Raw genomic sequence first — 13,117 nt, 5'->3', positions numbered from 1 at the left:
ATATGCTGTCCTGGTACAAATAAATGCTTGTACAAAAAACCAAGTAAAACTCATATGATGCAGTTTGGGATGCAGAATTCTAATTCAATGCTTGTTAAATAGCTTGTGTCCTAAAACACCCCCAGAAGGGCACGAGATACGTCAGTGCACACAGAATCTTACTAAAGGCTCGTTAGATACTGGCAGTTTTCTCTAGAAGAAGGATCCAGCTTTTAGGAGTTATTCAGGGTTAATTCAATCTCAGGTGTGTCTTTTGGCCTATGTAGACTGTAATCCCAGAGCCAGCAACTAAATGCAATTCAGACTACTTTTTATATACAGTAAGGAACTAGCTGAAAGTGAAACTTAGAGATTTAATATTCATACACTGGAGGGAAGAATGTGCATTATGATTGTCCTCTCATGGGAAAGCAGAAACTGGTAATTCGAAGTGTTCAATTATGACAAGGAAAGGAAAGCAGCTTAATTGTTCTCCAAACTAATCTGAAACTTCTGCACAGAGAGCAAGTTGACAAAAATCAGTGTTAGGTACAGCTAAGTACAAGCAGATTCATAAGACACTCTTTGCACAAGAAAGGCAAAAACAATAGTAATTCAAACAATATCCAAATTCCTGGTCTAGAAATGAATACCTTAGTCCAGCAGTTCTAGCCATGGAAAGGTTCCCTGAAATTAAACTAGGGTTAATAAGATTCCTTCTTAGGCACTCAAGTTTCACTTGTGATAACAGTCCTGAAGAATTTTAAAGTAGAAATTTGGTGCTGGTATCAGATTTTAGAAATAGAGACAGAATTTTTCTAAATATAAGGAGTATTTAAGTGAAATATAGATGATATAAAGGCCCAAGACAATCCTTTCATGAGATGAAACTTCATCTCCACACGTCATTAGTGTACACACACTGCAGTAATTGTATTAACTGCAATATTTGTTTGCAGGGAAATGTCTTTGAACCTAGCCATCATGGCTGAGCTGGAAATCAGAGCATATAGAAGGTGAAGCATGGGAGAGAGACACAGTGAAGAAGGCAACAGAACATCAGAGACTGAGAGCAACTAACACAGGAAATCACTACTTACAAAAATGGGCAAAGTCACATTGAAATACATGGCAAAATTTCACTCCAGGTCGCTGGGAGTCCCCTAGCAAGCCTGAAATTATCCAGACTGTTCTCAATTCTTAACATAGAACAAAAAGTGGAGAAAAGATTATGCTAAACCGAATTTTTCTCTCTCCAGACCTATTTGTTAACAGTTTGAATGGAAAGAGGCATATGTGTTTCATAACAAGATCCCTGCACACAGGAGTGTATAGGCTCAACATCATGTTCCACTGGAAGACTCAGTATATACATAGCTGTGGAACTGAGGAAGATTTATCCTCTGGTTCTCCCACGTACAAATAATGCTGTTTTTCCAGGCATAAAATGATAAGCAGCACTGAGAAATACTCAAGTTACATGTACTAGCTGAGACACCTGGATTTGGCCCTAAGTATTTTGTGATTTTGAACATACAAGTAGTGTATTTATTTGTTCAAATAAAGTCATTGGCAGAGGTAATCTGACCCTGTACATTGTCCCCAGAAGAGTTTGCAAAGATGCCTGGCATTCAGAGCCAGCTGGGACATACCTAAGTTTAACAAAAGGAAGAAAGAGAAAAAAAAGAAGAAAAAAACCTTCATATGTAAGAAATAATTCCTCAACACAGGGGTGAATTTCCAGAAAGCAAACAGAAATCAAACTGGAGCCCAGACAGAACACATAAAAGAACAGAAGAGAGGAGATTATCTATTCAGGAGAAACCAAATGAGGCTAGCTCATCACACAGTATGAGCTCTGGAAAGATGTCACACTTGTCATAGCTGGGAAATGCTAAAAATACAGGTCCAGATCACTCTCTGCTAGCAAAGCACTGAGAGGTGCCTCTGGATGAGGCTTGTGAGGTTCCCTGCTAGAAGCTCATCACAGTCCTTCATGGATACAAAGAGCAGGGCTGCAGAGAGTCACATCAGGCCTCATATGCCTCCACAGCAGTTCTCTGCTTCAACTGTGCTCAAAACAACGAGCACATATGTTCACATACATAGAAGGCTTCTATATAAACATACCTGAGTGAAGAGATAACCTGTTACAGCTGAAGAAGCACATACCTGCACTTGTAGATCCAATTCCTGCTGTAAGCACAGAGCGTGGCATAATCTTAACTGCATACTTGAGGAACTGAGATTTCCCTGTACCTGGGTCTCCAACCAACAGAAGATGTGATTCACCTGGGGAAAAAGAGTGATGTAGGAGTAGATAGTTCATATCACATCGACACAAAATGCTCAGATTAAATAATACTTGCCATATTCATCTAAAATTTAGCACTATATAAAAATTAAAATATGTAATTCTCCACTATTTATTGGGTGTGATAAATACATTGTTTAATAAAGTCGTCTAGACACAAATATTTACAATTAAGTATTTGTGAAGTAATAGCAGGTAGTTGTCACACTTCCTGTAATATGAGTTCTTACATTTTAGAATGCTCATTTCTCAGACTCATTCGTGAATATGAAACAGAAGGATACCAGGCTTTAGTTACCATTCCACTATTCAGTTATTTATATTATTGCAAAATGGACTAATAAAATCAGCAGGTTGTTTTGCTTAATTAATTATTTAATTAATTAATTCTTTGCCAACAGTTACACAACTTTGTAATTTCATAACAATGAAATTACAGAAGTAAATAATTTGGATGCTACAATGTCAGTAAAGCGCTCTAAATTTTTTTCAGTGTTTTCTACAAAATACAATTTTAATTCAAATATAAAGTCTATAATTTTATTTAGCTGTTGGAGCATTAAGAAAATCCTGCATTTGTTTACAGAGACATACTTTTAAAAATTACTATGACCTACATACATTATGACCAGTGTACCACCTGGCACATGGCATATTTGCCATCTAATAACAACAGAAGGAGAATCAGCAGGCAGGTAACTTGCAGTTACAAGACTAAGTGAGATGTGCTGACAATTACAGATGGAAAAGTCAAGCATTAGGAAGTAAAATGAATCCTTTAATTTTTCCTTTTAATGTATTATAGTGATCCACATTAAGGAAACATTAAGATTCCATCCTTTGATGCCAAATACTGCTGGGAATATTCTACTAGAAATAAATTCAAAATGTCACTTATACAATAAAAAGTGAGATGTTTTAGATAAAACAGCTGCCTTTAATATTCTACCTAATGGAAACCTGAAAACCTGCTTCTATTGGGTTTTATTTGGGAAAAATTAAAATAAAAAGAGGAAGTCTAGACACCCACTTTAACTTATCTGAGATTTTGTAAGAATAATCAGAATGGATTAAAATTTGTTCTCACTCAAGAAAATGTGATGATTATGCTTCCAAATTCATACTGGTTTGATTTTGGAAGGGTGGGGGGAGGATGTGAGTGATAACAGGGATAGGAATGACTGTTACAAAGGATGTGATACTGTTAGAAACAATACAAACCTCTGGTTCGAGTTCCAGCAGCATCAGTCCTCTGCACACCACCAGCAAGCACCATGGCTACTGCCAGCTTCACTAGGTACAATCCAAAAACTTGAGGACATAAGCTAGCCAAAATTTCATTCCTCCCTAAAACAGGAACAAAAAATGGCACTCAGCAGAGTTAAAACTTGTTTTCCCATTGACTCCCATGTACACTGTCAAAAAATTTGGGCAAGAAAAGTAGGGTGGGAAAGAGACCTTATATTTTTTTTCTTTAAATTGGACCTAGAGCAGTTGTTTAATCCAAACTTCCTTCATTATAGAGAAGTCAGGTAAGTCAGAATCACAAGCAGCAAAGCCAATCCTATTGCAATTTAAGGAATGTATGGTGTGGATAGCAAGATAAAAGGCACAAATGAAATGCCATCATGCAAATTCTTTTGTTCCACATTTACAAGTGTAGAAGCTATGAAACCTAGAAGTTTACAGATTTCAAAATGTCCCCTTGAAAACTGGTGTCTTGTACATTTAAGAAAAGTAGGAAAACTTCTAACATTTATTTTGCCTTAAATCTGTGCACACATAGTCTGCTCATTTTCTCATTGTTACCTTCCTTCTCCTTTGATCCTTCTGTGTCACAGGTCCCTCTCCTTCTCCCTATTACAGTCTCTTTCCAGCAGCAGAATATTTCAATCTGCTCTGAAAATGCTGATGGTGTGGAAGATATGTAACAGGATTAATTCTGTCCTTTGAGATTCTGACACTACCAGCACATAAGAGGTCTCAGGTCATATGCCATGCGTTACTTCCATTGCTAGGAAATAAAAGAAAGTGACCCATTTTGAGAGCTTAACTTCATGTTTTAAATTTAGATGCAAGTACATGGTACTGGCAAAATATAGGGACCTAGTGGATGACTTAAGGTATATGTGTTTAATTTGTAGGTCTTCTGGAGGAATTAACACACCTTTGTACACCCAAAAGTGAAATTTTAAGAATGTTGTTCAGCCATGCACAGCTCGAGATTTAACTCCACAGTTAGGAGTTAGCATCATTAAGGCACTGACATAAAATGCAGTAGTAGCTATCATTATCTCTTGAAAAACAATACAGGTACACACACATTCTGTGGCCTCAGACTCCTTAGTCAGATTTGATCTCCGCTCTCAATTTCAACTCAAATTCAGACAATGATGACAACAGATGTCTGTTTTAGGCATCTTGGGCAGTCAGGGTCCTTCTAATTTCCACATCAACATTCTTGTAGGCATTTCGTATTTATTTATTCAGAATGGGTAATATTACATAAAATCACATTGCTCCCTGCAGGCTTCCAAAAATTGTCCTGAGAATGAAAGATTAAAAGGCACCTTCAAAGAAGATCCTGAGTTACTTTCTGAACAGTTCTAAGGACAGTGATAAGAAATATTCCAAACAGCAGAAGGAAGAAATGTTATCATTCCAACCAGCAAGAAGCTAGCAATTAAATTGCTTTCCAGGAAATGCAGTTCTGAAGCATCTTTGACATTGACAGGATCTACACTTTCTTATTGTGAGCAGGCCCATTTGAAGGAGGTTCCACCTGCTTTTCCTCCTGCTTGTCTTTAAAGAAGAAAGACTAAGCCTTTTCCACGGTTTTACAAGACAAATTGTCAGCTTTATGAAGTTCAGTGATGGAGACCCTAAAGAGTCCATTGAGATTCTGCAGAGTTGAGGAGAAGGCACTCAGATTCTGGAGAGGGACTGAGTTCCAGACAGAACTCCTGGTAATTCCAAGTTGTTTGACTGTGGACCACGGAAAGTGCAGGACCCAGCATGCTGAACCCTGACTGTTCTGGAAGCCATTGTGAACTGGGAGGCTCCCCTGCACCTAACTCAAGGGCCTAGGCATCCAAGAGTTACGATAAAGATAGGATGTGCTAATCCCTATGGTAAAGATTCAGAGCTTAATTTGGGATGCAGAGACAGTGTGTCAGCTCTCTCACCCCAGAGGCAACAGCTATGCTGACTAAAGGCAGATCTGGTCCACCCTATTTCTTCTGAGAAGTATGCTTCTTCTTCCTTGATTATAAAACACTACTCTTTTTTTTTTTCCTCTGATATTTACATTCTTTCTCATTTCTTGTTAATGAATGTTCCAAGACTTGAATAGAAAGCTCAAAGAATGAAGACCAATGCAGTAGGTTTGGTACTTCCTTCCACCCCACTCCAGTAATATTAAAGTAAGAATTCCACATTCTTGTAGTGGAAAAAATATATTCTTGATGAATGGGTGATGAGATAGCATAATGAGGGGAAACTGTGTTCAGTCACTGTATTTTCACTCATAATTTCACCTCTATCCAATCAAGTGCCCTATCTAAAAGCTTTCAACTACTAACCTGCTAAGGGATCATTCTTATGCCTTTCCCAGAAGTCTTCAAATTCCTTGCGAACTTCTTCATCAATTACAACTCCTGCTAGCTGCTCATTGTTCACTTTAACATAGTTGGCTTTTAAAACAAGCTCCAAGTCACAGCGTGAGCCCTCGTGGAAAGGTTTCCACCTCTGCATTACCACTCCATACACTGTGATGTCATCTCCTAGAGGTAACAACAAAAATTAGTAAAATAACTGACTTGAGACATGCAGACACTTCAGCTAGCTGTAATGCACAATAATGTGATCTAGATCCTGTGTTACACTTAAAAAGGCTAAAAACATCTAAGAACAAAAAGCAAAACCTCCTGCAGTTACCGGAAGTCTAAAACAAAGATAAGGTAGACTACTTAAGTCTGTGGTAGGAAGTTGTGTCTTTCCATTTCTGTTTAAGGGAGATGAATTCTTAAAGATATACTTTGGCTAGTTTCCTCTTTTAGAAGAGAGTAATTCCTGGTATACTGTTGAAGCTTGTGGGAATTACTGCGTTGGGACGGTAGGGACAAAATCAGGCACTCACTGTATTCTGGTCTTGAAGTTTACAGTTTATTTCGTAGGGCATGGGCATATATAAGGCCCTGCTAGAAACTGCAGCCGCAGCTCAGAGCAGGGTGGAGAGAGAGAGGGATAGAGCAAGAGGAGAGAGAGTAAGAAAGCTTAAGAAAGTAAGATGGTAAGAGCGTAAGAGAGAGATTTTCCTGTTTACAATACATTAAATCTTCTTCTATGTTGAATATTCTAATTTCCACTAACCAATCTAATACAAGATACAAATTCACTAACATTTGTATGCAACCCATAGGAATCACTCTATTACCATGTTTTACTGCTTTTCTTATCTCTAAATTTTATCTGGGACCCTTCCTGCCATGCCTAGGGAGAATGTCTGCTTGCCTTTTGGTATTTGCAGCATCTAACATTATGTAAACAAAGGGGCCTTCAGGTATTCAAGTGCTTTCAGCCACACAGTCAAAAATTGATATCATTTCTTTTTCACTTATATTTTCCATATTCTCAAAGTCTTTTGCTAGGCACTTGTATTTATAAGGTTTCCCTAATTCATCCTTCCCAACAAAGCTCTTTCAATTTGATTGATTATTCAAAAAAAAAAAAAAATAGCCAAAAACTGATTTGGCTCCTGGTAACTTTTGTGATAAACCCCGGAATCACTTGTTAACATTCTGAGCAGAATGTTTTTCTGAGAAAGTACAACCACAAATTAATTTCTTGTGGAAATGTGCTTATCTGAGAATTTTTAGTCCACTCTTCATTCATCCTCCTGCCAATTAGCTTCTTCTTTGAATGCCAAGTAGCTTTTTCCACCTCTTTAGATTAGAGATCAGGTTTCCTGGCTCTCCGAACCTATGGAGGGACACATCACACTGTGTGACCCAATCTCCTGGGGAGGTTTGGTATTCTACACTAACAAGATTTAATGTACTTTCTGTATGTCACAACACATTACTTATTGAAACTGATCTGTCAAACAGTCAAGATGTAACTTGGGGTTGCATGACATTTTCTAGAATGATCATCAGCTGCCACGCTAACATTCAGCCTGAAACAGCAACGTGACAGATGAACACACCCCATTCGAGGAGCACTGACAGCTACTTGACAGAGATTCATCTCAAATGGAAAACTAAAAATTATTGTGGGTACAAACATAGGTAATTTATGCTATATCCTCACCAGACTTGCAACTGTCCACCAAATCATCTTCCAGAACAACCACCATGCAACGAGGGATGCTTCCAACAGACAGCCTCTGAACCTAGGTGACGGGAAGGAAAAGCACTTCTTAAGAACAGGACCTTTCAAAAGCCTTTAATTTACAGCTGCTCTGGCCTACAGTCCTTTCCTGGAACTGAGGTCAGTCCTTGCTTTTTATCACAAAACTTACAGTAAGGATGCCAATGCTACCTTGAACTTAATGATGAAAGTTTAATGCTGACATTAATGGAAATGAGACTCTGTATTAAATTAGCAGAAAGTGCTCGGTGCTGGGAGATCTTGTGTGATTTCAATATCTTGCTGAAGAAAGCTCACTAAAAGAGGTTGTTTGAAAGACCTGATTTTTTAAAAAATTATAATTTGAATTATTACTAGATACTTCTTCAATATGTAAAGTTGACTCTGGGTACTGAAGCATGTGCAAAAGTTAGATAACCCTTCACTGAAGTACATACTGAGAGAATATTCTCTGTATTTTTCTGGTATTTAACCATGACTTGACAGTTTGACATTAGGTTTACACCTAGGTGTCAAGGATTAAATAAAGAACAGGAAAACTCAAATATATATTGACAAATGTGCCAATAACTGCTGTAATTCTTTTTCTTTACTCCAGGGCAAAATCTATGCAATCTTGTCAGAGTCCATTTCCAACTAGCTATCTTTCCATTGACACTTAGAGCTTGCAATAGTTTTGAGAGTATCTACTGCACAGGAACAACAGTCAAAAGTACCTTTTCATTCTGCAGCACAGGTCATACATGCTAGAATTCTAAATGTATTCACTCTCTGGTGCCTAGGAAGGTTAATTCACCCTTGTGTATTATCAAAATGGCCACAGGCAGTTCACATCACTGTCAGTACTGATGGCGCAGGCACAGTTATTTGCAGAGCTCAGTAGGAAACACAAGGGAAATTCGCTCCTAGTTTAACTTTACTGTTTTTAATAAGCCCATGTTGCTGAAAATCCTTCCTACCAGTGAGATGTGTGTGTCACACAGAATAAATATAACATTTCCCGTACGTCAGAAACAATCTTTATATGTTCATGCAATATAGGGCTTATTTCCTAGAAAATTTTATTCCCTTACTTTTTTTGGTATTCTGAACTTTTAAGACCTTAATTTCTAACCTCATACATTTCTCCTCCACCTTGTCTGTACTTCCACCCAGGGCTACAATCAGAAAACAAACACAAATGCTTGTATGCAGGTTCTGTAAGGATCACATATGTAATAATTGTGGAGTTCAATACTGGCTGAAGGGAAGAACATTTGCAGACACCACGTATTGACCACACTGCACAGCTACAGCTAGTCCTGGCCAACACTGAGCTAGCTTTAGTCCTCAGAAGCAATGCTGGACACCAGCATCATGTACAGGAAGTGCTTAGAGAAACAATGCACACTTGGGTGATATAGGGATTCAACATGGAATGGAATTTAATCTATGGAAATTTCATCTATTCACTGATTGCTGGTGTTTTGTACAATATTGAATGGAACTACCCAATAACAGAAGTCTGGTCTACAGGTTGGCTTAATTTTTAATTCTTTGACAGGAAATCTCTGACTAATAGGTTGCCTGGCTTCTTTCATCTTCTCAGGCATTTGTTTTAAACAACAGGAGACATCTATACTTTAATACCTTCACCTTTTGTCTATTTTTTTTTCCTTACCTGTTCCTGAATCTTGATTTCTTGATAGTCCCTGCAGCAGGTAGGAGAAGAGGTTGTTCCAGAGAGACATGTGAACTTGGTTGAGTTGCAGCCTTCTTCATTGAGACAGGCTGTTGGACGACAGAATGCATAGTACTGCTCAAAGTCAGCCTTGACAACAAACACATGCTTGCACTTGTTGCAAATGTAACTCCGTTCAAACTCCAAGACCTTCACTGAACTGGTACGTATGACAGTCCCAGTAACAGACAAAAAGTGTCCCACATCCTTGGATTTAGGAATGTGCTCTCGAGTCAGCTCTGGGCAAACAGGCAAACCTGTAAGACAAAAATATGTGCAGCATAAGGCTATGCTTATCAAACAAAGACTTATAATGCAGTTAAACAGAAAGACTAGAAAACATGCCAGACATATGAACAGTAGCCATTGTTTTTACTGTTTAATAAACATGATTCAACTATTCATCTGTTGTACCATAAATCTGATTCATTGTCCTCAGATGGTGAAAATCATCAAACACTTGAGCACTAGCTGAAAATGTTGCCATTTTAATCTTCCACCCTTGCCAAGGGGTGAATAGTCATGAACAGTTTCCATTCATGGAAACAGATTCTGATGTTCTCATATCTGTATTAATTCAGATGTTCTTTTTGCAGATGCCATTTATTCTACAACTGTTTCATCTGAATGACAAATTTTTAGTTATGCTACTTAATTGTGGTTCAATGTGATTCCTACAGTTAAAGAAGTGTAGCTCCTAATCATGTGTGAATTCTCAAGTCTAAGCAAACTCCTGTTGGAGAGCATTTGACCTAAAATCCACATTGCATACCAGTAAACCTCAAGCACAAGGAAGATGGCATAAAAAGAATGTAAAGGGGTCATGAACACAGCCAAAGTAAATTCACTTGTACATTCAAATGCATAGTGACAGGACATTTCCCACTTGCTTTCCTTTCATTTCACCCCAGCAGCCAGTTCAGTCATGTGCTGATCCCACTCCAGTGTTCACCCATCACTTGGCACCAGAGTAGCTGAAATCCTCAGATTCCTCAGATTAATCTCAACAATCTACAAAGTCTTTATAAAAATAAATGGTCTTGAAATGCTCACCTGAGAAAAATATTTCCTATTCAGAAATTAGTAATGAGCTACAAGATACTCTTCTTTGCTTTACTTCCAAAATAGAGCTAGGAAAAAGAGATGTAAAACTACAAATCTGCTAGGAAATTATGTTTTTAAGGAGACTAAAACTATTTGTATGTTAAAGTTAAATCTTCTCAGTGGCTTTGGCTGCTAAAAAAAAAAAAAAGGTCATCTTTTTTTCAGTGTTTTCAAACTCAAATTCCTTATTTCAGACATGCAGAAACATTCCAGTTTGATGCTTTTAAGTAACACTTGACCTTCTGCTTTTGTTCAAAGAAAATATTTTTAACTATTAAACTAATTTTAAAAAGTAATAGAATAAAGTAGAAAAAGTAGAATTAAATAATCAGGAAAAGGAAGTATTTTGTAAAACTGCAAACAATTTTTTCTGTTTGACTCTAATAAAGTTATTTAAATGTTCTACTGAGCCTTTGAAATTTTCATTCTACCACAGATTTGCATTTCTAATCAGTTCAGGGGAAGAAAAAATCCGTTATTTCTCCACCTGTTTTGGCATTTTTTTCTTTGTTCAGTATTGCTGCCCCGAAAAAGCTTTGCAAAATGCATCACATCTTACACTAGAGAGAGCTGCAGCACTGTTGTCAGGATCATCTCTGTCAATTTTGAAGAGACGAGAGTCTAAATGTGACAAAAAGAGCTTTCATTCTGATAATACTAGACTGCTTGACAAACTCTTTAATGGAGTACGTGCCTCTTTGAATCAACTATACTGTAGTGGTCACAAAAAAGCTATTAGAAAATATCAGAAGCAGCCTGGCCTTCAGTAACAGACCCAGTGGTGCTCAGGCTAATGATAAGTAAGGAAAAATAATTTCATGGATTTGAAGCAAAAAGTAGAAGCTATACAATCAAATTCCTACAATGCTGAAATTCATACACAGAACTTCATCTTCTACTTTCTTCAGGGAACTCAGGCCAATCATCCATTATTAATTACTGCATACTCACACTCCTTCAATCCTTTTCTCAACTCCTAGATGCCCTGTCTATATTGGTAGAAAGTGTTGAGATTGTTTCTTACACCTGATGTATGCAAAATCACTTTTCCTCACTTAATTCCAAGCCTGACACAGATGCCATCACCCACACTCCTGGTAGTTGCCTGCTGCACCCACCAAGAATAGTGCACCACCTTCTCATTCCCTCCTTATCTGACATGGGAATGGGAAGTGGCACTCCAAGATGAGAATCCTGAAGGTAATCAGAACTCGGCAACCACTTAAAAGTTAACAGTATAATGGGAAAATTTGGGTGGCAAAAAGGCTATAGAAATTTTAGGTTATTTCTTCTGCAGCAAGCCTTTTGGTGGTATAGAACATTAACCAAATTCCGTGGACAGATGTTATTTTGATCCAGCTGAACCTCTCAAGGTTAACTCCCCCTGTTCTTCGCCAAGTTCTCTCCAGTTTAGGGATGGAATTATCTGAGTCTGTTGACTGAATTCTTCTATCAGTGATCAGCCAGGCTTGCTTTTATCAGTTATTAAAACTATTTGATCAAAGGGGCTAATTTTGCTGGAGGTTGATATGGGAATATTTAGACAAAACATCATTGATTGATCAGCTCCAGCAAGAGGCTGGTAAGAGGAAAATGAATGTCTTAAAGACACCACTACTCATGCAGAGATTCTCTCTCCTTGCTGTATTCCTTCTAACACTTCCTGGCAGCTTTTCAAATAATCATACTTGGAGTATTTTTTCATGCTGAAGCCCTGAATGATGTAAATGCATCTCACAACACTAGGAGGAATGTTTTACCTCATTCCTGCTTTCATAGGTACAGGAAGGTGTGCAAGGTCAAATAGCAATAAAGCACAGAGGTCATCTTTTTACCTCACATAATCAGCAGCTGTGCACAAGCTCCTCAGCTCCTGAATACCACAGGCTAAATATATTTTTGTGTATACATTGTCATTACAACATTTTTATGGAAACTCACTGGAATGAAACACAGGCCTATTTAACAACTGAGATGTATCCAAATTCAAGCTGCCAAAAGACTCAATGATCATAAGCCACGCCACAACAGGGCAGAGGAGGGAAACACAGGCTGCCAGCTCTTGGTTTTGCAGAGTACTGCTCCAAACTGTTACGATCAGAAATGACCAGAAGGGACAGTGCCACTGCTAACCTAGTTTCCCACAACAGGCTAAAAAGACATTTCAACCCCAGAACCTGCAATCCACATTTACCAAACCTCAATGCTACTAAAATTTTCCCAATAAGGAATAACGATATAGCATCTTGCAGTGAAAAAATTACTGAATCCGCCATTAATGATCACGCCTTCAAACAGTTCGTTCCAATTTTATAACAGTTAAGCATAAAATTCAACAGTTTCGGATGAAATTGTTACAAGAGAACTCAAAATTTAAACTCTGCCTCTTCTAGAAGATGGCTGGGGCCGATAAGGACTGAGAGCCAACTGGCACATAGGGAAGTCAACCTGCAGTAAAACTTAGGAACTACTATCTTCCCCTAAAACTTTTTTCCAGGACTTTTTTTCCTCTTTTTTCTTTTTCTTCTCTCTACAGCTTCTGTTTAAAAGACATAATGTAAGATCAGCTGCTGCTTTGAGGAGTCGTTGCCTTGGAAAGACTTTAGTGACCCAGCGAGAGACACCAAGCA

General features: G+C 38.0%; 1 protein-coding gene across 1 annotated transcript in view; it reads right to left on the bottom strand.

Moving 5' to 3' along the window:
* Positions 1-13,117, bottom strand: part of MCM9 (minichromosome maintenance 9 homologous recombination repair factor) — a 47,218-nt gene that overhangs the window by 33,514 nt on the left and 587 nt on the right. The window contains exons 2-6 of the mRNA XM_014876711.2: positions 9,324-9,640; positions 7,604-7,685; positions 5,875-6,075; positions 3,515-3,640; positions 2,152-2,271 (exon numbers count right to left, since the gene is read on the bottom strand). Of these exons, the coding sequence (XP_014732197.2) occupies positions 2,152-2,271; positions 3,515-3,640; positions 5,875-6,075; positions 7,604-7,685; positions 9,324-9,640 (846 nt within the window). The remainder of the gene's footprint in view (positions 1-2,151; positions 2,272-3,514; positions 3,641-5,874; positions 6,076-7,603; positions 7,686-9,323; positions 9,641-13,117) is intronic.

The sequence above is a fragment of the Sturnus vulgaris genome, chromosome 3 (genome assembly GCF_052056855.1).
Source record: "Sturnus vulgaris isolate bStuVul1 chromosome 3, bStuVul1.hap1, whole genome shotgun sequence".
Lineage (NCBI taxonomy): Eukaryota > Metazoa > Chordata > Aves > Passeriformes > Sturnidae > Sturnus > Sturnus vulgaris.
This window is presented reverse-complemented; position numbering and strand designations above follow the sequence as displayed.